The sequence below is a fragment of the Salmo salar genome, chromosome ssa09 (genome assembly GCF_905237065.1).
Source record: "Salmo salar chromosome ssa09, Ssal_v3.1, whole genome shotgun sequence".
Classification (NCBI taxonomy): Eukaryota; Metazoa; Chordata; class Actinopteri; order Salmoniformes; family Salmonidae; genus Salmo; species Salmo salar.
The window spans coordinates 36,111,688-36,134,395 of NC_059450.1; the positions used below are offsets into that span (position 1 = coordinate 36,111,688).

Genomic DNA, 22,708 nt, shown 5'->3' on the forward strand with positions numbered 1-22,708 from the left:
TATGGTAGCCATGCGGTTGTACAATGTGAGCTGATTGGTCCATTTGAATTAATAGTTTTTCTTCTCTGATTGGTTTCAGGTGTCACGATGTGCCACACATCTACCTGTTTCCACCGCCATGGTGGTTAATTTTTCAGCCAGGAGATGGAGAGATAGGACAGAGCTCCTGCTCTCCATAGTCCCACACCAATATCAGTGTGCATTCACAGTTATCTATCAAGTCTCTGTGTTGTGTTAAGGTGTTGATTGTAGGCAGGAGTGCAACTTTGGTATTAGAAGCAGGGGGGACTTTTCCCTTTTTTCCCCCCGGACAAACACTCCAAACAGCCTACCCGACCGCTCGGAGGCGTCCACATGATCCTAAAGCACACCGTTGCCTTGTTTTGTATCACATTCCAAGTATAAAACTGGGGGGGATAAACATCTAATTTCAGAATGTGGGGTGTCCCCCATCACCCACCCACAGTGAAAGTTGCACCACTGATTGTAGGTATCCTGAGTACAACCACAGCCTTCTGTGTGGTCCACCTCTCAAAAGAAGGTCCAATGCACATTTAATACATTTTCATTGAGTGGTGTGATTGATAAATCTGGTCTTCTTGTTCCATTACTCCACATACTGCGACTGACGTATTGAAACAGACAGGTACCTTCTTTATTATTTAGTTTTTGTTCACCAAGTTGTTTTCACTTACAGAAACTCACAATAATTACCATTTAGTAACTGTTCTTACCTGATTAATATGCTCATTGTTATTTTGCCATTTACTGTGTATCACAGAAGGTAGGTGGCATCTTAATTGGGGAAGACTGGCTTGTGATAATGGCTAGAGCGGAATGGTATCAAATATGTCAAACATATGGTTTCCATGTGTTTGCAATTCCGTTCCAGCCATTATGAGCTGTCCTCCCCTCAAAAGCCTCCACTGCTGTGTATGTATCTGTACGCACACTGCATGTTGAAGGTGACTGTTGCTGATGGCCCCTAATCGATCTCTCTGAACCAGCCAGTGAATTCTGAGACAAATGGTGTCTGGAGGATTGGAAAACCCAACATGGCAAACAGTATGCCCAGGTAACTCAGACCCTTACATGTCCTGATAATAAAAAAGTTAAGATGGAAACAATATTAAGATCATTGGTGGGCAATGTAGATGCTTCTCCTGATGACAACACCTGTCTTAGTCTGAGGAAACCCACTTTAGGACTATGTTAGGAACAAAACATTTGAACACTCTGGTTTCTTTATTGCTCCTATAACACTAGTTGGGTTTTGGTGGGCAACTGTAGGTCCATGTACCACCTGCATACCAAATGGCACCGTATTGTAACATGTACGCTAAGAACCGGGACGCAAGTACAGGGAGTGAATTTAATAGATAAGGGAACATTAAAAGAAAATAAGAAACACGAGTAGCGTACAGACATGAAGCACAGAAACAGACTAACACCTGGGGAAAGAATCAAAGAGACTGACAGATTTAGGAGAAGTAATCAGGAAGGGATGGAGTCCAGGTGAGTCTCATGAGGTACAGGTGCAAGTAACAGTGGCAGGTGTGCATAATAATGAATAAACTGATGACGTCGAGCGCCGGGGAGGGAGTAGACTTGACACCTATATAAAGGTATTACTTTTGACGAACACTAAGTCCTGGTCAAAGTTGTGCACTAAATGGGGAATATGGTGCCATAACCTAGTAGTAATGTTCCTACTTTATGGTCCAGTAGAGAGCCCCAGCAGGATGGTCTGGGAGTACAACATGCATTCCATCAACCTGGAGGAAGCAGGGTCAAGCACACCTACACCCTGAGAATAAACCATCTTGAAGACATGGTATGTCCTGTAACCATGGTTATGGTAACTTATTTCCTTTGTCGTGCTCTTCGTTTGACAGGAGCCTTATAGTCAAAAGTAGGTCACTACGTTGGAAATAGAATACCATTTGTGGTGCAATTTACAGTACCAGTTAACAGCTACTCATTCCAGGGTTCCTTCATTGTACAATAGTAAGACAAAGCTATTAAATCACATGGAATCATGTAGTAAGTGTTAAACAAATCAATTTGAGATTCTAAGTTGCCACCTTTTGCCTTGACAAGCTCTCAGCTTCATGAGGTAGTCACCTGGAATGCATTTCAATGAACAGGTGTACCTTGAAGAAATTCCACAAATTAACCATTTGAGCCAATCAGTTATGACAAGGTAGGGGTGGTAGAAAATAACCCTATTTGGTAAAAGACCAAGTCCATATTATGGCAAGAACAGCTCAAATAAGCAGAGAGAAAAGGCAGTCCATCATTACTTTAAGACATGAAGGTCAGTCAATTCAGAAAATTAAGAACTTTGAAAGTTTCTTCAAGTGCAGTCACAGAATCCAAGTGCTATGATGAAACTGGCTCATGAGGATCTCCACAAGAAAGGAAGACCCAGAGTTAACTCTGCAGAGGATAAATTAGTTACAAACCTCAAATTGCAGCCCAAATAAATGCTTCCGAGTACTACTTACCCATTCTTACTACCTGGCGTACCAACCAAAATACAGGGGGTGGTCTTACCTAGTGTGCATAGACAGAGTACATACTATGGGTATATGTATGCTTTAGCACTCCCAAGGTGCCTTCCCCCCTGGGAGCAAAAACAGAATAATTACTAACATAAAATGAACAATGTCAATAATCAAAAACAGTCCTTCTGAATTAAACATACCTCTGCAGGACCAGCTACAAAATACTTCACAACAAATTATACAACGAAGCTCTCTCTTAACAAAGGAACACTGGCTTTTCAAGCTGCAGAAGGAGTCGGTAATTGCAGACAGCTGTATCCCCTGACGAGAGGGCGGGGTCAGAGCTCCAATCTGCAATTGGACCGACCAATCAGCTGTTTAGAATCCAAGAAGCCATTTCCTGAAATACATACATACGAACCCAAAACAACACAGAAACTGGGGAACGTAACATCAAGTAACAGACGCATCTCAACAGCAACTGTTCAGAGGAGTCTGCGTGAATCCGGCCCTCATGGTCGAATTGCTGCAAAAAAAACACTACTAAAGAACACCAATAAGAAGAAAAGACTTGCTTGGGCCAAGAAACACGAAAAATTGACATTAGACCAGTGGAAATCTAAATTTGAGATTTTTGGTTCCAACTTCTGTGTCTTTGTGAGATGCAGAGTAGGTGAACGGATGATCTCTACATGCAGGGTTCCCACCGTGAAGCATGGAGGAGGTGTGGGGGAGCCTTGCTGGTGACACTGTCTGTGATTTAGTTACAATTCAGGGCATACTTAACCAGCATGGCTACCACAGCATTCTGCAGCGATACTAACGGAACGGAGCGAACGGAACTGCAAACACATGGAAACCATATGTCTGCTGCATCAGACGACCTGGCCTCCACAATCACCCGACCTCAACCCAATTGAGATGGTTTGGGATGAGTTGGACCGCAGAATTAAGGAAAAGCAGCCAACAAGTGCTAAGCATTTTTGGGATCTCCTTCAAGACTGTTGGAAAAGCATTCCAGGTGAAGCTGGTTGAGAGAATGCCAAGAGTGTGCAAAGCTGTCAAGGCAAAGGGTGGCTACTTTGAACACTTTTTTGGTTAATACATGATTTCATAGTTTTGATGTCTTCACTATTATTCTACAATGTAGAAAATAGTACAAATAAAGAAAAGCCCTTGAATGAGTAGGTGTGTCCAAACCTTTGACTGGTACTGTATGTACTTAGGTTGTTACACTGTAAGTACTGCATTGATTACCATGTAAATACTCAGATATTACATGTATTAGTGCCACAATTTAGAGTGGGACATATTTGAAATTATTACATCATTGTTGGCTATATTACAAACAGGCTCCTGCAAAAAAAAGCATTGAAAATATGTGTGTTTGGATAATTTCATAGTTATTCTTTGATAGTACTTTGTTTTTCTCTCCCACATATTTAGACACACAGAGAGTACAATGCCATGCTGCCTGTTGTGGCTGAGGATCAGCGCGGCTTTGAGGAGATCCCCCTCTGAGTGGAACGTGACTGCCAAAGTCACATCATCATGAGACTGGCGTACACACAGACAAACATGAAGAACTTGGTTAGAAGAACACATATTTTCTTCATCTCATCTTTACGGACTCACAATACTTCCTTTATATATCTTATAAAGGTAACCTTCCGAGACTCCATCCCCTTTATTTGCTCTAGCTTTAAAGATGAGAGGGAATCGAAGATTGACCAATGCACTACAAAATGTAGTCATCCACTGTGTGTGCCTCAAGAGACAGGTATAGCATGATGGAAAGGTTATGTTAAATATGTGTTTTTATTTCTTTACAAGAAATTCCATGAAGTAAAATCAATGAAAAACAAATACTATTCAGCTGATTATCGGGTAGCTTCATTGTGTTGTAATTGAAGTCTGTTTTGTTATCTCCTCATTGCTAGAGGGTACAACCAGTGTGGAATCGCAGGTCGTTCCCTCTACCCTCTATGTGAAAAACCTTCCTCTGCAGAGTTGGTGTCAATCCCATTTCTATTCCAAACAGTTAAATAAAGGCAAGGTTTTTCATCCTAAAAATACAATTACATGTCTGAAAAAATTGGAAATGAAACTGGCACCAACTCCGGTAGGGTGTTCATTAGTAAAAACTATTCAACTGGTTGCATATTGACTACTTCAAAGATAGCCTACCATTGCTAATTCCTGTGGTGTTGCTGATAATGGAAGGTTGTCAACAATACGACTTAGAAGACAAAAAATAGACAAAGCATTTGATTGAAACTTTGATTATTATAATATACTTTATAATTTAGAAAATATGTCCCCCCTTTCACTAAGATTGTGACCATTGGACCACCCTGTTTTTTTCTCTTGTGACAGTGTGGATTGACAATAATTTATCTGTTTAGCTTGAGAGAGTTCATTTTGACATTGACTATGCCACCATCCACTGGACACAATGTGTGAAGTGTTAGTCTGTCATCAGAGACATTGAATTCCTTGCATTCTTCTTATATTTCAATAAAGCATAATTCAAGACTTTTGTGTGGACCCCAGGAAGAGTAGCTGCGGCTTTCGTAATAGCTAATGGGGATCCTGATTCTGATGGTTTCAGAAGGGACATTCTGATGCCTCTATATGCAATACAAAAATATGTAATCAGCAAACAGAAGTGTCAGTGAGGTCCAAAAGTAAAGTATTTATACAGTAACTAATGTTTTGGTTCTGTACTAAACTATCATACCCCCCCCCCCCCCCCCCAAAAAAAGAATGCTAACCTCCCATGTTAATGGTGAGTGGTTAGCATTTCTTGCGGGTATGATCTTTTGTGCGTCTAACTTTCTCACTCATAATGATTCACGATTCTTTCAGGATTATTCGTAATCATGGTAGCATCCACATTACTGTAGAAGTATTCAGAAATACACTGAGTATACAAAACAATATGAAACATCTTAAAGGACCGGACCATTTTTTTCAACTTTCGCCTAAAATGACATACCCAAATCTAACTGCCTGTAGATCAGGAACTGAAGCAAGGATATGCATATTCTTGATTGATACCATTTGAAAGGAAACTTTGAAGTTTGTGGAAATGTGAAATTAATGTAGGAGAATATAACACATTAGATCTGGTAAAAGATGATACAAAGAAAAAAACATGCTTTAAAAAAAATAAAAAATCTGTGCCATCATCTTTGAAATGCAAGAGAAAGGCCATAATGTATTATTCCAGCCTAGGAGCAAATGAGATTTTCGCCACTAGATGGGAGCAGTGTGTGTGCAAAGTTTTAGACTGATCCAATGGACCATTGCATTTCTGTTCAAAATGTTATATCAAGACTGCCCAAATGTGCCGAATTGGTTTATTAATAACTTTTCAAGTTCATAACTATGCACTCTCCTCATACAATAGCATGGTATTAATTAACTGTAATAGCTACTGTAAATTGGACAGTGCAGTTAGATTAACAAGAATTTAAGCTTTCTGCCAATATAAGATATGTCTATGTCCTGGGAAATGTTCTTGTTACTTACAACCTCATGCTAATCGCATTAGCCAGCGTTAGCTCAACTGTCCCGTGGGGGACCCACCGATCCTGTCAGTCTGTCTTTCCATGACATAGACTGACCAGGTGAATCCAGGTGAAAGCTATGATCCCTTATTGATGTCACTTGTTAAATCCACTTCAATCAGTGTAGACAATTGAGACATGGATTGTGTATGTGTGCCATTCAGAGGGTGAATGGGCAAGACAAAATATTTAAGTGCCTTTGAACAGGGTATGGTAGTAAGTTCTGGGCGCACCGGTTTGTGTCAAGAACTGCAATGCTGCCCGGTTTTTCAAGGATGGTCTACCACCCAAAGGACATCCATCCAACTTGACACAGCTGTGGGAAGCATTGCAGTCAACATGGCCAGCATCCCTGTGGACACCTTGTAGGGGTGCAAGGGGTTCCTAATGTTTGGTACACTCAGTGTATATTCTATTCTTATTTACAATAATAGTGACTCCAAAATGACACAATACATTATTTACCATTAATTTCTATTAGGCACAAAATAATCTGAAACACAACCAAAACAAGTTGCAAACGCATCCAACAAGTTTGTAGAGTCACAAGCAGTCACAAGCACAAGCAGTTATTTTGTGCTAGGAATATAGGACCAAATAATACACTTTTGACTACTTTAGTACACATATGTGAAATTGTCCAAATTCTTTTGGTTCCCTAAAATGAGGGGACTATATACAATAAATTCTGTAATTTCTAAACGGTTCACCCGAAATGGATGAAAATACCCTCAAATTAAAGCACCAATCCAAAGCACAGAGCCAAAACAACAAAAAATGTGTCACTGTGAAATTACTTTTGGACCTCACTGTACATGTACACCAAAAATAATAATACCGTAGAAAAATGTAGGCTTAGTGAAACGCATTCTGTTTGTGTCAAGTCATCTGATTATGCTGTCCTCTAGATGGCAGAATACACAAGGTTACTGAGGCCAGGGGCCATATGTATCAAGCATCTCAGAGTAGGAGTACTGATCTGGGATCAGTTCACCCCTGTCCATGTAATCCTATTCACTGTGATCTAAAAGGCTAAACTGATCATAAATCAGCAGTCCTACTATGAGACGTGATACACACGGCCCCAGATAATTTCCTGCAACCGATGGCAAGTTATGTTATTACATTAGTTTGAACCGAAAATTATTGACACCTCATCCTAGATTTACTCTGATTATATTGAATTACAAAAAGGACTTATCTGACAGCAGGAGGTTCGCAATCGGCTTCATGGGAAGGCAAAAGGCACTGTAGGCCTTTTTAAGTTCAGGGGCAGTGACTATAATGTTCCCAAACATACGTACATCGTATATCTGAACATGGGAATACACGCCATAAGCTACAATGAAATGCTGTGAGCTGTGACTTCTACTCATGCTTTACGCATTAAAAATATCTTGATCAACTGATCAAATAAATCACACAACAGACAAAAGGGCAAGACATCCTTTATTGCACTTGACAGATGTTTTTGAACACACCGGATTCCGATACAAAAGCACGATGCCCTCTCTGAGGCCTTCCCAGGTCACTTTTTTCACAAGGAAGTATGTATTGTGTCTCTTGATCATGCAGACCTCCACACAACCCATCTATATCTCTCTAAGACATGCAATGTCTGTATAGGCAACCTATTTAATCAAAATTCACATGGACGGCTGTTAAAATCCCCTTTTGTACAGGAAGTCCTATATGTACTGTATGGCTTTTACACATAGCCTACACACATTTTATAAATTCACCCTTCTGTTGGTGAACGTGTTCCTACACACTCACACAACTACACTGACACTCCAACACACACGCACACACACACACACTGACACAGCACACACACTCACACACACTTTCACACTCTTTGCATACTTTGCTGCTACTCTGTTTATTATCTATCCTGATTGCCTTGTCACTTTTACCCCTACCTACATGTGCATAATTACCTCAACTACCTCGTATCCCTGAGTATTGAATCAGTACCAGTAGTCCTTGTTTATAGTCTCGTTATTTTATTGTGTTACTATTTCCTTTTTTTATTTAGCACATTTTTTTTGTCCTTTTTAACTCTGCATTGTTGGGAAAGGGCTCGTAAGTAAGCATTTCATGGTATAGTCTACACCTGTTGTATTCGGCGCATGTGACAAATAAAATCTGATTTCATAGGAATTCTGTGCTAGTTGGAGGAATTATTTTGAAGATACAGGTGGCTGTAAAAACAAAACCAGATTTAAATAAAATGTTTATCAAAGTACATTACTTAATTACAGACATTGTTAAAAAAACATTTCTAAAGAAACATTTCATCATAAAGCATTCTCTTTTTATTAAAAGGACTCTTACAAGCTCAAGCACAGCTGAATCAATCACAGCAGTTTAAAATACAACCCACATGCATACAAACATAACTATTTAACGGAATTAATCATTAAACTTTAAAAAATGCCTTAATATACTGTACTTCCAACGTATCCTTAGACATTACAAAGATTGATATGCTTCAGCATCCTTAAAATCCTTAAAATATAAGACCAACATATTATTAGTAAACCAATATTGTCACTTCATAACTAGTTCCTCTGTTGTGTTAACTTATAGTGGTGAGTTGATTATTTTATATTCAGCATTCCAAACACTGTATCTTTGGCAGTTCACACACTGTTTCAAAAAGTTCAACTGGCACACTCCACGCCTCACAACTGGCACCCTCCACGCCTCACAACTGGCACCCTCCACGCCTCACAACTGGCACCCTCCACGCCTCACAACTGACACCCTCCACGTCTCACAACTGGCACCCTCCAAGCCTCACAACTGACACCCTCCAAGCCTCACAACTGGCACACTCCACGCCTCACAACTGGCACACTCCACGCCTCACAACTGGCACACTCCACGCCTCACAACTGGCACACTCCACGCCTCACAACTGACACCCTCCACGCCTCACAACTGACACCCTCCAAGCCTCACAACTGACACCCACCAAGCCTCTCAACTGACACCCGCCAAGCCTCTCAACTGACACCCTCCAAGCCTCACAACTGACACCCTCCCAAGCCTCTGCAGAATCCACTGAGAGATTCTTGTAAGACAAGTAGTACCTTCTAGAGGTTCATCGCCCAATGAAATTTGTGCATTATCTCAAATGTGTAAATACAGTGAGCTCCAAAAATATTGGGACAGTGACATTTTTTGTTGTTGTTTTGGCTCTGTACTCCGGCACTTTGGATTTGATATTATACAATGACTATGAGGTTAAATTAAAGCTGACGAATGAATCGTCAGCTTTAATTTGAGCATTTTTATCCATACTGGGTGAACCGTTTAGAAATTACAGCACTTTTTTTTCCTTCATAGTACCCCCATTTTAGGGGACCAAAAGTACTGGGACAAATTTACTTATGTGTATTAAAGTAGTCAAAAGTTTAGTATTTGGTCCCATATTCCTAGCACACAGTGATTACATCAAGCATTTTCTGTTTGTTTTGGTTGTGTTTCAGATTACTTTGCGCCCAATAGAAATGAATGGTAAATAATGTGTTGTGTCATTTTGGAGTCACTTTTATTGTAAATAATAATATGTTTCTAAACACTTCTGCATTAATGTGGATGCTACCATGATTACAGATCATCCTGAATGAATCGTGAATAATGATGAGTGAGAAAGTTACAGACGCACAAATATCATACCCCCCCAAAAATGCTAACCTACCTTGCTATTGTAATGGTGAGAGGTTAGCATGTCTTGGGGGTATGATATAAAATGCTAACCTACCTTGCTATTGTAATGGTGAGAGGTTAGCATGTCTTGGGGGTATGATATAAAATCCTAACCTACCTTGCTATTGTAATGGTGAGAGTTTAGCATGTCTTGGGGGTATGATGTTTGTGCATCTGTGAAATACCACACATTCTCTTACTTTTCTTATCAAACGGTGTGTAAATTCAAAAATGAAATAAAGGGATGAATCTGAAACATACATGTTTTTCCACAACATTTACATAAATGGGCCCACTGCAAAGCTTCATAAACTGTATTCATAAACTCTTTGCAGAAAACAAAACATTTAAAATAATGTGTTCTGTACAATCCTACAGACTATTACAACACTTCTCTCTTTGTACATCAATAAACTCAGAGAAACATACAGAGTTGTAGCTTTGTCTTTACAATGTAAGCATATCAATTCAAGCCACATTAAAAGCCAAAAAGCAGAATCTTTAAAAACCTTTAAATTATTCTGGAATAAAAAAAAGCCTTCATTTGCTGTGGATATGAAATGTGTTGAAAGGAAAAGGGTAAGGGCCAATATGAATGAGGGACAATGTTGACTGGAGAAGATAGCAAAGTGTATGTGCGTGCGTGTGAGAATGAGTGTGTGTATGTGTGTACGTGCATGTGTATGTGTTGTGTGTGTGACATGTACGTGATGTGTGTATGGCAGTGTGTGTGTGTTCATTCGTCCAGGTTGAGCAGAAGGCGTGGCAGGTCTCTGTAGTGGATCTGTGGCAGAACCAACAGACAGTAGAGGACCAGCCACAGCAGCAGGATAATGTAGTACTCTGTCAATGATGTTGGAATCCACATCTCCCTCCAGCTACACACACACACACACACACACACACACACACACACACACACACACACACACACACACACACACACACACACACACAGAGCAGGGTTTAGCAGAAGGTCAACAGAACTAAACAGACTTGAGAGATTATCTCTTTATGGCAATATCAACAGCAGAGCTACTATTCATGGTAGTAAAAGGGGTCAGAGGTTAAATAAAAAGGATTTAGAATATAAAAAGCTGTTCGGCTTCTTTAATGAGACCAAAACAAAAGCCCAGGATGGATTTAATTTATCCAGCCCGTAGAACAGCTGTCCGTAACCTTTTCCTTGAAGTGTTGTTCATGTTACCCAACTGTCTGAAATTAATACTATAAAATTGTCAGGATGTTTTGATATGACTAGGAAAAACTAAGGGCCCTAGTTATAAACTACATAGCTATAACTAGGACCTGATGGTTTCTATAGTCAGGTCACATATTAAGGAAAAAGTCTATGTGTCTGGCATCTCCCTCCCCAGAGGGCTGTAGATTATTTCATTATGTAAACGTTTCACACTATTACAACAGGAGGGATGATATCAGTCAAATATCACAGTGTTTTCACACCTTTTTTTGTGCAGTGTGAACACTCCAAAGGAACTCAGACCCCTCAAAAGAGCCCCTAAAGCGAACCGAACTGAGACCATCTCGAGAGTTGATCTGAGCTAGGTTTGCCTGAGCTAGGTCTGGTTCCTTTTTTAGGGCAATGTGAACACAAAGCTCCCAGGTTCCCTTGTCAATATTCTTGCACCTCACACTAGACTACTGCAACACCGTTCCCCTGACATAACCCCACACACTAGACTACTGCAACACCGTTCCCCTGACATAACCCCTCACACTAGACTACTGCAACACCGTTCCCCTGACATAACCCCACACACTAGACTACTGCAACACCGTTCCCCTGACATAACCCCACACACTAGACTACTGCAACACCGTTCCCCTGCCATAACCCCACACACTAGACTACTGCAACACCGTTCCCCTGAGCTAGGTTTGCCTGAGCTAGGTCTGGTTCCTTTTTTAGGGCAATGTGAACACAAAGCTCCCCAGGTTCCCTTGTCAATATTCTTGCACCTCACACTAGACTACTGCAACACCGTTCCCCTGACATAACCCCACACACTAGACTACTGCAACACCGTTCCCCTGACATAACCCCTCACACTAGACTACTGCAACACCGTTCCCCTGACATAACCCCTCACACTAGACTACTGCAACACCGTTCCCCTGACATAACCCCACACACTAGACTACTGCAACACCGTTCCCCTGACATAACCCCTCACACTAGACTACTGCAACACCGTTCCCCTGACATAACCCCACACACTAGACTACTGCAACACCGTTCCCCTGCCATAACCCCACACACTAGACTACTGCAACACCGTTCCCCTGACATAACCCCTCACACTAGACTACTGCAACACCGTTCCCCTGACATAACCCCTCACACTAGACTACTGCAACACCGTTCCCCTGACATAACCCCACACACTAGACTACTGCAACACCGTTCCCCTGACATAACCCCACACACTAGACTACTGCAACACCGTTCCCCTGCCATAACCCCACACACTAGACTACTGCAACACCGTTCCCCTGACATAACCCCTCACACTAGACTACATTAACACCGTTCCCCTGCCATAACCCCTCACACTAGACTACTGCAACACCGTTTCCCCTGACATAACTCCACACACTAGACTACTGCAACACCGTTTCCCCTGACATAACCCCTCACACTAGACTACTGCAACACCGTTCCCCTGCCATAACCCCTCACACTAGACTACTGCAACACCGTCCCCTGACATAACCCCTCACACTAGACTACTGCAACACCGTTCCCCTGACATAACCCCACACACTAGACTACTGCAACACCGTTTCCCCTGACATAACCCCACACACTAGACTACTGCAACACCGTTTCTCCTGACATAACCCCACACACTAGTCTACTGCAACACCGTTTCCCCTGACATAACCCCTCACACTAGACTACTGCAACACCGTTCCCCTGACATAACCCCACACACTAGACTACTGCAACACCGTTCCCCTGACATAACCCCTCACACTAGGCTACTGCAACACCGTTTCCCCTGACATAACCCCTCACACTAGACTACTGCAACACCGTTTCCCCTGACATAACCCCACACACTAGACTATTGCAACACCGTTTCCCCTGACATAACCCCTCACACTAGACTACTGCAACACCATTCCCCCTGACATAACCCCTCACACTAGACTACTGCAACACCGTTTACCCTGACATAACCCCACACACTAGACTACTGCAACACCGTTTCCCCTGACATAACCCCACACACTAGACTACTGCAACACTGTTTCCCCTGACATAACCCCTCACACTAGACTACTGCAACACCGTTTCCATTGGTGCCACAAAAGAGAAAAGATAATGTGCAGAAAAAAATGTGTGCTGTTTTTTAAATTTTTTATATTGATTAGCGATTGTCAAGGATGCACAGAAATTCCTAAATATGTGTGGACTTTTTAGTTCAGATTATTTGTTTGCAATATGTGATCTATAGGCTGAGAGCACTTCAGAAGCTGTTTATTTTATTGGGCTTTGAATAGTGTGAGAAGATAATATATCTGGTGAGAACCACAACATAGGGTACAACATCTATTCTAGCTCTTAAAGGGCCAGTAGCCTAAATTGGGTGTACAATTGTCAATTACAGCATTATTTAATCTGCAGTTATTTCTTCTTATTTATTCTGTAACCAATAATATTTACATATTAATAGTTTCTTCTGATTACAATTATTGTCTAATATTTTAACTAAACATAATCTATCAGCTTTTGGTCATGTAGGTACACTACATGACCAAAAGTATGTGGACACCCAGCCGACGCTTGGCATTGCGCATGGTGATCTTAGGTTTGTGTGTGGCTGCTCGGCCATGGAAACCCATTTCATGAAGCTCCCGACTAACAGTTATTGTGCTGACCTTGCTTCCAGAGGCAGTTTGGAAGTCGATAGTAAGTGTTGCGATTTTTATACTCTTCAGCACTCGGCAGTCCCGTTCTGTGAGCTTGTGTGGCTTTACACTTTGCGGCTGAGCCGTTGTTGCTCTTAGATGTTTCCACGTCAAAATAACAGCCCTTACAGTTGACTGGGGCAGCTGGTGTGGCTGAAATAGTCGAATCCACTAATTTGAAGGGGTGTCCACATACTTTTGTATATATAGTGTATATCTAGCTGTCTGATAACACATTCTGATGGAATGGCTTGTCCTGCACATGTAAAAATCCAGAGTGCGCTGAGTGAATGTTGGGAAAAGATCTTGTTTCCTTTCTAAACATAGCAATGTGATTGCAAAGACGACTCGGATCACAAAATAGGTGAAGTGAACTGGCAAAAGAGTTGAGTCCTCAAGGGCAGTGTGAATACAAACAGAACTGAGTTCTTTCACTTTTTTTACACCAGAGTTCACTTTAAAGAGGACTGAGATCAGTTATTTTAAAGTAGACTATATGTGAAAACACCCTCAGACTCCTGTGATGCCTCAACACTCACACAAGAGGGTTGTCATGGCAACAACTAGATGACGAGCCACACCCCACCCAGTGACAAATGAGGAAGAGAGCAACGGTTCGTGCAACAAACCGCTGTTTTGCAGTGAAGAGCCTATAACTGCCATGCACCACCCAGCCCTTCAGGGCTAGAGACCTACTGACTTATTCATACCTGGTGTCAGACTTGGTACAGTGAGTTCGGCTGGATGCCAAACCTTTCTGATTGTCCTTCTATGGGACAGAGGGTTGAGTATTACAATCCATAACACATGAGTAATGATGATGATAAAATAACAGGTAACTCCTCGTATGGTATAATATTTATACAGGTAAGAATTCTATTTCCTTACAAAATATCTGAGATGTTTTGCAACAAACCTCATTGGAGCCATTGTTCTTCCTCTTGTGGAGAGGAGTAAAACACATAGAACACTGATCATCTAGGATTCCATCACTGTCAGCGTTCCTTCTGTTAAGAAAGAGTGACGGAAAGAACGTGACAGAGAGAGAACGTGACAGAGAGAGAACGTGACAGAGAGAGAACGTGACAGAGAGAGACAGAGAGAACGTGACAGAGAGAGAGTGACAGAGCGAGAGAGTGACAGAGAGAGAGAGTGACAGAGAGAACATGACAGAGAGAGAGAGTGACAGAGAGAACGTGACAGAAAGAACATGACAGAGAGAACATGTGACAGAGAGAGAACGTGTGACAGAGAGAGAACGTGTGACAGAGAGAGAACGTGTGACAGAGAGAGAACGTGTGACAGAGAGAGAACGTGTGACAGAGAGAGAACGTGTGACAGAGAGAGAACGTGACAGAGAGAGAACGTGACAGAGAGAGAACGTGACAGAGAGAACGTGACAGAGAGAGAACGTGACAGAGAGAACGTGACAGAGAGAACGGGACAGAGAGAACGTGACAGAGAGAACGTGACAGAGAGAAGGTGAATGAGAGTTTATTCTATGTTTATGTTTCTTCTAGATTAAAAATGTATGAACGCTCTCATTCAGAACAAAGACAACATCATGTTTCTACAGATATTGTTTGCACAATGACATGCAGTAACATACAGTACATTTCCCTCATTAAAGCCAAGAGGAAAAAGACCCTTGAGTATTATTATACAATATTTCAGAATCAGTCATTGCTTGAATTGCTTGGAGCCTCTACTCATTTCTATGACCAGTACTTTTAAGGCAATTTGCTCTAACAGTCATGTCCTTCACTGCTGTAATTTTGTTGAGTTTCTCAGGTTGTGTCCCAAATGAAACCTACTGTATTTTTATCATAGTGCACTAGTTTTGTGCAGAGCCTTGGTCAAAAGTAGTGCACAATAAGAGGGAATAGGGTGCCATTTGGGACGAAGCCTCATCTGAACCAGGGGGGCTAAGAATAGCCTCCTACCTCACGGTCTCGTTGCTTTCTCTGGCAGCAGCAGCAGCAGAGCCAGGCCTCTCCTCGTCAGTCATGGTGAGATCACTGCTCTCAGCAGGCCCACGGTGGGTCTCCACCACAGTACCGTCTCCCGCCGTCTGCTCACCCAGCATGGAGCACCGTTCCTGGAGGTCTGATCCACCAGAGCCCCCTCTCACCTCAATCTCCTGGTAATGTGGATGGTGTTGGGATAAAGGAGCCTTGTAGAGTAGAGTAGCATAAACATATCACTAATTCTCTAACACCTAACTACTCTATAAGTCGTTAACTCATTGATCACGTTCTAATGATTGATTCACTGGCCCAAGCGTACAAAATGACTGCTAAATATATGAGCTTGGTACACAGACGGTGTGATCTAGATTCAGAGGGTTTATCATGGCGCAGCGCTCTCTAAATACACCATCCATCTTCCTCTGCTCCTCTGGCCTATCAATCATTCATAGTGGTTGACATCTGGGTCAGAACATACAGCAACAAACATACATACAAACATACATACATCAGACCCCCAGAAAAACTAGATGACATGGTAATAACGATAATAAGTGCAGACACAGGGATGCATCCCAAATGGCATCCAGCTCCCTTTATAGTGGACTACTTTTGACCCGGGCCCCATATGTCATAATCTTTCCGCGTCTCAGATGGAAGTAGTTCACCATATAGGGAATCTGAGACAGATTATCACAATGGAATTACATGGAGGCAGTGACCTGACCTTCTGTGTATGTCATGTCATTTTGATGTTGCTTGGATCACCATGTACATACACAAGGTCAGGTCACCACACACACACACACAAACACACACACACACACACACACACACACACACACACACACACACACACACACACACACACACACACACACACACACACACACACACACACACACACACACACACACACACACACACACACCTGTCCTTGCCTTCCATAAACACTGGATTACCTTATCGTGCTCCTGTGTGGTTGACACCTCACAGAGTTCCTCTTGATACAGCGTGTTGTGTGTGTGTGAGTCTGTGTGTGTCTGTGTGTGTGTCTCTGGCAGTGGTTCTGGTTCTGAGGACGGTGCTGGTTTTAGAGCTGCCACACTGAAGGTTGAGGGCCAGGTCTCTACTGACTTGCTGAAGGAGGAGGACCACGGCGATGTCTCCACGTCGTTCTCTGGTTCCTCTACAGGGCCACAATCATCTGTATCCGGGTAGAACAGATCCATTGGCTCCAGAGTGTCGCTCACTGTCATTGGCTCATCAAGGGCCGATCTAGAACTCTCGTTAGCATCACTGTCTGTATGGAACAAGTCCATTGGTTCACTTTCAGACCCCAAAGCACTCCTCCTCTCAGTGTCTGTATAGGTCATATTCACAGGCTTTGTTTCACTCTGTTCTGTGTCGGCCATTTTGTCCCCTGTCTCTTCAACAGCAGAGGCCTCTGTCTCACTATGACCACCATCAGTATGATCCCCTGTGTCCTTCTCTGAGTCTCTCTCCTCCTGGCTATGCAGTACAGCCTGGCTCTGGGTGTTTGTGTCAGAGAGAGGAGACTGAGGAACCAGCCCAGTGAGGACCGATCCAGGGTTAGGCTCCACAAAAGCCTCGATCACCTGGGAGATGTGGACGTCATAGTGGGGGTAGTACACCATGTCAAGGGGTATAATGGAAACTGGCTTGCACTGATGGGGGACCTCCACTACTGTCTCTGTGTTGTCTGTGGTCCCAGACCCATCCACCCAGTCATGTTCCTTTTCTGCGACTCTCTTCTCCTCAGGAGCTACTACATTCACGTCAGCATCTCCAACACAAGAGGCTCTCTCACACTTTCCAGTCCTCTCAACCAAGCCACCTCCAGGGGGCCCACACAGGTCTTCATCCCCAGCCTCCGCTTCTATCTCTGGGCTCAGGGTCCCTTCCTTACCGGCCTCTGTTAGGAGTGTGGAACTCTGCCCACCATCTGTGCAGGCAGGAGTTGTCCCAGTATGGCTCTGCTCCACCGGGTCCAGACATTGTTCTGAGGGGCCCCCCAGGATGGTCCGACTCTGGTCCATCTCCATATACGGTTGTGGATGCGTCGACTCTGTGACATCATCAACCTGTGTCGTAGTGTTCTCCTGTGACTCTACGTGGCCGTTCTGAACATCTGTTATCTTCTCTTGTGTTTCAGACTCTTCTGTGACCTGCTTGTGCCTTTCCTCTGACCCCTCCAGGGACCGCTCCCCATCTCTGTCCCTCTCTGACAGAGAAGTAGTCTGTCTGTGTTCCATCTCCACTCTGTCAGTCACATCACTTTGACCCTCTGCTTTATCAGAACGTTCCTTAGCTAACTCTTCCTCAGGGTTTCCAGCCTTCCTGGAATCTCTAGATGGTTCCGCCGTTTCCTTCTTGGCACATTCTGATGTCCTGTCTGTCGTCTCCGGGACACTGTCCCGTTGATTGGGCTCTTCATGCAGGTCGGGGGTCACCTGATGTGTGATGTCAGAGCCCTGCTTTGATTGGCTGATTTTCTCATGTTGTGGAGAACTCACAGCTCCTCCTCTCTCACCCCCACACACACTCTCACCCCCACACACACTCTCCCCCTTCTGGTCAGAGTCAGTTTCCTGAGGCTCGTCAGAGAGCTCTAAAGATGGCCACCCCTGCTCCTTGTTAACGCTGTTACTCTGACCTGTACTTGACCTGTACTTGTTATTTCCTTCTCTTTGATCAGGCTCCTGCTTGCCTGCCTTGTCCACACTCAGGTTCAGAATGTAGTTATACTCCTCCTCCTCTTTCCTCCCCCCGTCCTCCTCTCTCTCCCCCCCGTCCTCCTCTCTCTCCCCCCCGTCCTCCTCTTTCTCTGGGTGTGTTCTGGATCTGTCCTGTGTGCTCACCAACGAGTTTAGAGAGTAGTTTCCCTCGTCAACAAACAGCTCCGGAATCACTTCCTGTTCCTCATCCTGGGGTTTCCCTGTCAGCCCCGTAACTGAGGGCAACGGCTCCTCCAGGTCGGGCGTGACCCCGTGGGGGGTAGAGGGAGGGATGTTCATGTCCCAGGATAGCCCGCTGTCACATAGCGATCCATCGCTACGGCTCTCCACGAACCTGTCTGGAGTCACTGCCTCGTTTGGATGGCCCTCCCAGCAAGAGTCTGGTGAACCGATGACAGAGTCACTGATTGGTGAGTCGCAAGACACAGAGCCGATGACCGAGTCGACGAAGGAGGGCTGCGGGGAGCTGGAGGTGGAGACAGTGAAGACAGGGCTGGAGGTGGAACCAACCGACGAGCCCTCGTTGACCCAGGAGCGCTCCACCGCGACCGGGGAAGTGGGAGACTTGAGCTCCTCGGAGACGGAGGAGATTAAGATTTTGGGCGGGGGCTGGACCCAGTCTCTCCGGACCACGTAGGGCCTCTCTCTGTCCCGGCTCCGGTGGACGCCGTTCATCAGGTCGTGGGAGGAGTCATTGACACGACAGCTGAGTCTGCCTGACGACACACTCCTCTGTATCACATCAGATGCATTTTCCTGGAGCTGAGAGAGAGAGAGAGAGAGAGAGAGAGAGAGAGAGAGAGAGAGAGAGAGAGAGAGAGAGAGAGAGAGAGAGAACAAGCGAGAGAGAGAACAAGCGAGAGAGGGACAGAGAGGGAGAGGGAGAGAGACAGAGAGAGCGAGACAGAGAGAGAGTCATCTGTGGTTTGTTTATACTACATATCCCTATATGGTGCACTACTTTTGGCCAGACCCCTATGCACTCTATGCAGCCTCTCTCACCTCCTCCATCCCAGGAAAGTGCTCTAGGAACTGGGACACATAGGTCATGATGGACTGCTCATCTGGAGGGTTGATGGTCACGTCTATGCAAATATTAAAGTGAGAATTATAACAGAAGGACAGACTAGTGGAAAATTTCCACTGCTTGTCCAGCATAATTGTAGCCCGGATCCAGATCTGCTTGTGCTGTCTTGTCAACTGCTATCTATGACCACTGTCATGTCAAACAGTTTGGCATGACAACAGTCATAGGAGTTGGCTATACAGCACAAACTGATCTGAGACCAGGCTAGCATATTTGCCCCTTGTGGGAATGAATAAAGTCTTATTTAATTGAACTGAGTTGGAATTGAATAGTTTACCCTCTGGATCCAGTAGTCTGGGTATGCCCAGGCTGTAGTGAGCTGTCCTGAAGGCATCCTCTAGGTTCTCCCTGGCTGTCCTCAGCAGAGCTCTCCTCATGTCCACCAGGCTGGGGTCTATAGACTTAATGACAGCCAGGAAGGCCAGCCCACTGGTCCAGCTCTTCCCAAAGTCCTGCACCGCCACACCGTACCTGACAGACAGACAGACAGACAGACAGACAGACAGACAGACAGACAGACAGACAGACAGACAGACAGACAGACAGACAGACAGACAGACAGACAGGACTCAGCAAGTCAGCAACAACTGACAACACTTAAACACGATGTCTGGCAAAACTGCATTGCAATCAAACTTTCAAACTTGTGTGTATGTATATTATTGTATTTACTGTTGCCTGTACTGGATTTTCAGGCTAATCAAATAAACTATCCAATTTGTGAGATCATCTCTTATGAATTTGATATATGATTGCTGTCCAATCACCACTCACTTCCTGGTTCGTCTCTGGACCCATTGCAGGAGCGTCTTGATGGGCTTCCCATGATCCCTCATGGCGATGGAGCGCGGTCTCTCGAAGGAGGGTGTGCTGGAGTGGGAGGTGTCGGAGTCTGAGCTGGTGGGGAGCGAGGAGAGGCTGGAGGACGAGGGAAACTGACTCTTAATGTTCCCTGTCAGCTCCTTGATCTGAGAGACAGAGGAGGCCCTTATTTCATGATTTGCATATCTTCTAGAGAGAGAGCGAGAGAGCAAGAGAGAGAGCAGTGGAAAGACAGAGGTAAGAAGAGAAAGAGAAAGAAAAGGAAAGAGAGAGAGAGCAGTGGAAAGACAGAGGTAAGAAGAGAAAGCGAAGGAAAGAGAGAGAGAGTTTACCTGGAAAAACAGGATGATATTCCAGATGAGTCCAAGAACGATGGAAGAGTTGCCATCGGCAACATCTGCAGCGTCAATACTGACCAGCTTCACCTGTGCAGGTAAACACACCCAGGTAAACATCCAACCAATCAACAGGATGTTTAGACAGTTATGGTATGCTAGTCAGTCCCTTCAGGATTTCGCAATTCTGCAATCGCACATTTTTGGGGAAAATCAACAATTCCCGCATATTATGCGAGGGCTTACAAATTTTACCTATCACCGCACTGTTTCTGCATAAAACAGTAAAATCATCACAATATTATCGCATCACCGCCATACAAAAAGAGGGCTCACAATGTCAACCAATCACCGCACATTGACCTCATAATATGGTTCAATGAAGCCACACATCAACTAACCTTTTCACTCGTCAGCGCATTTTCGCGACAAATTGGACAACACCATTTCATATTGCCATGCAAAATGTCAGAATTGCCACAACAATATCAAGCATAATTGCCCACAAATATCACAAAAAATCCATGCGAAATTCTGGTGGGACTGGCTAGTGCTCTAAGCAAGATTTCAAAAATTTCACATCAGTAACCAATTTCATTGAAGGGTATTAAGCTGCTGCTCTAAATCTTCTTTTACAATTTCAAGATATTTATATTAGACACATCCAGTCTTGGCTGTGATATTTATAGGTGATTGGCTGTGATATTCATAGGTGATTGGCTGTGATATTTATAGGTGATTGGCTGTGATATTCATAGGTGATTGGCTGTGATATTCATAGGTGATTGGCTGTGATATTCATAGGTGATTGGCTGTGATATTCATAGGAGATTGGCTGTGATATTCATAGGTGATTGGCTGTGATATTCATAGGTGATTGGCTGTGATATTCATAGGCGATTGGCTGCGATATTTATAGGTGATTGGCTGCGATATTCATAGGTGATTGGCTGCAATATTCATAGGTGATTGGCTGCGATATTCATAGGTGATTGGCTGCGATATTCATAGGTGATTGGCTGTGATACTCACATTTCTCTCCTCCAGGAAGGTAAGGACCTTAGCGATGTTGTTCAGTCTGAAGATACGATGTGAGGACGGCTTCCATCCATGAAGCTGGCGGAGGACATCAACCATACAATGATCAACAGGTGTGTTGTTAGTTAGCTACTGATAACAAAGTCAAACACAATCTTTAACACATGACTTCTCCATATCTAGCATATCCATGGCTTGCCTCACAAATGACACCCTATTCCCTATTTAGTGCACTACTTTTAACCATGGCCCATAGGGCTTTGGTCAAAAGTAGTGTACTACATAGGTAATAGGGTGCCATTTGTGACAGAACCCCAGTTATTAATCAGCACTACCTCCCTACATAGTGCCCATAGGGAATAGGGTGCAATTTGGAACGCATACACATGAATCAACAAACCACCACTAACATCTGAATACACTGTGGATGGTGTAATATTGTTTAAAAGGGAAATCTCACCAGCTTGCATCCAGACAGTTCCTCCAGCAGAGCCATGAGTATCCTTCCATCCTGGATATCTCTGAACAGGTCATTCACCTCCATCGGAGGAGTGCACTGAGGAGAGGAGAGGAGAGTTCATCTTTCAACAGCCCTGATGATGTAAAAATCTAAACACATTTCAGTCTTCCTTTGATGATGCTAAACTGCTAAAGTGAGTTTGTCTGATGGCTGATGTCTGATGGCTGATGTCTGATGGCTGATGTCTGATGTATGATGACTGATGACTGATGTATGATGACTGATGTCTGATGTATGATGACTGATGTCTGATGTCTGATGTCTGATGACTGATGTCTGATGACTGATGTCTGATGTCTGATGACTGATGTTTGATGTCTGATGACTGATGTATGATGACTGATGTCTGACGTCTGACGACTGATGTATGATGACTGATGTCTGATGTATGATGACTGATGTATGATGACTGCGGCACCCTTTATAGTGCCCTAATTTTGACCAGAGC

At 43.7% G+C, this 22,708-nt stretch overlaps 1 protein-coding gene and 1 long non-coding RNA gene across 3 annotated transcripts in view; one reads left to right on the forward strand and one right to left on the reverse strand.

Annotated features, from left to right (window-relative positions):
- Positions 1-1,556: 1,556 nt before the first annotated feature.
- LOC106611273 (uncharacterized) lies at positions 1,557-5,042 on the forward strand. Its single transcript, XR_001330086.2, has 2 exons — positions 1,557-1,834; positions 3,954-5,042. It is a non-coding gene; the product is annotated as an uncharacterized lncRNA (long non-coding RNA).
- A 3,332-nt stretch (positions 5,043-8,374) lies between these two features.
- Positions 8,375-22,708, reverse strand: part of LOC106611269 (calmin) — a 42,725-nt gene continuing 28,391 nt past the window's right edge. The window contains exons 3-13 of one of the 2 annotated variants that reach the window (XM_014211298.2): positions 22,201-22,296; positions 21,735-21,818; positions 20,700-20,792; positions 20,320-20,513; positions 19,823-20,016; positions 19,461-19,543; positions 16,662-19,220; positions 15,676-15,905; positions 14,649-14,739; positions 14,443-14,501; positions 8,375-10,674 (exon numbers count right to left, since the gene is read on the reverse strand). In XM_014211298.2, coding sequence (XP_014066773.1) covers positions 10,533-10,674; positions 14,443-14,501; positions 14,649-14,739; positions 15,676-15,905; positions 16,662-19,220; positions 19,461-19,543; positions 19,823-20,016; positions 20,320-20,513; positions 20,700-20,792; positions 21,735-21,818; positions 22,201-22,296 — 3,825 coding nt within the window. In that variant the 3' untranslated portion in view covers positions 8,375-10,532. The remainder of the gene's footprint in view (positions 10,675-14,442; positions 14,502-14,648; positions 14,740-15,675; positions 15,906-16,661; positions 19,221-19,460; positions 19,544-19,822; positions 20,017-20,319; positions 20,514-20,699; positions 20,793-21,734; positions 21,819-22,200; positions 22,297-22,708) is intronic. The other variant, XM_014211301.2, reaches the window with a different exon arrangement.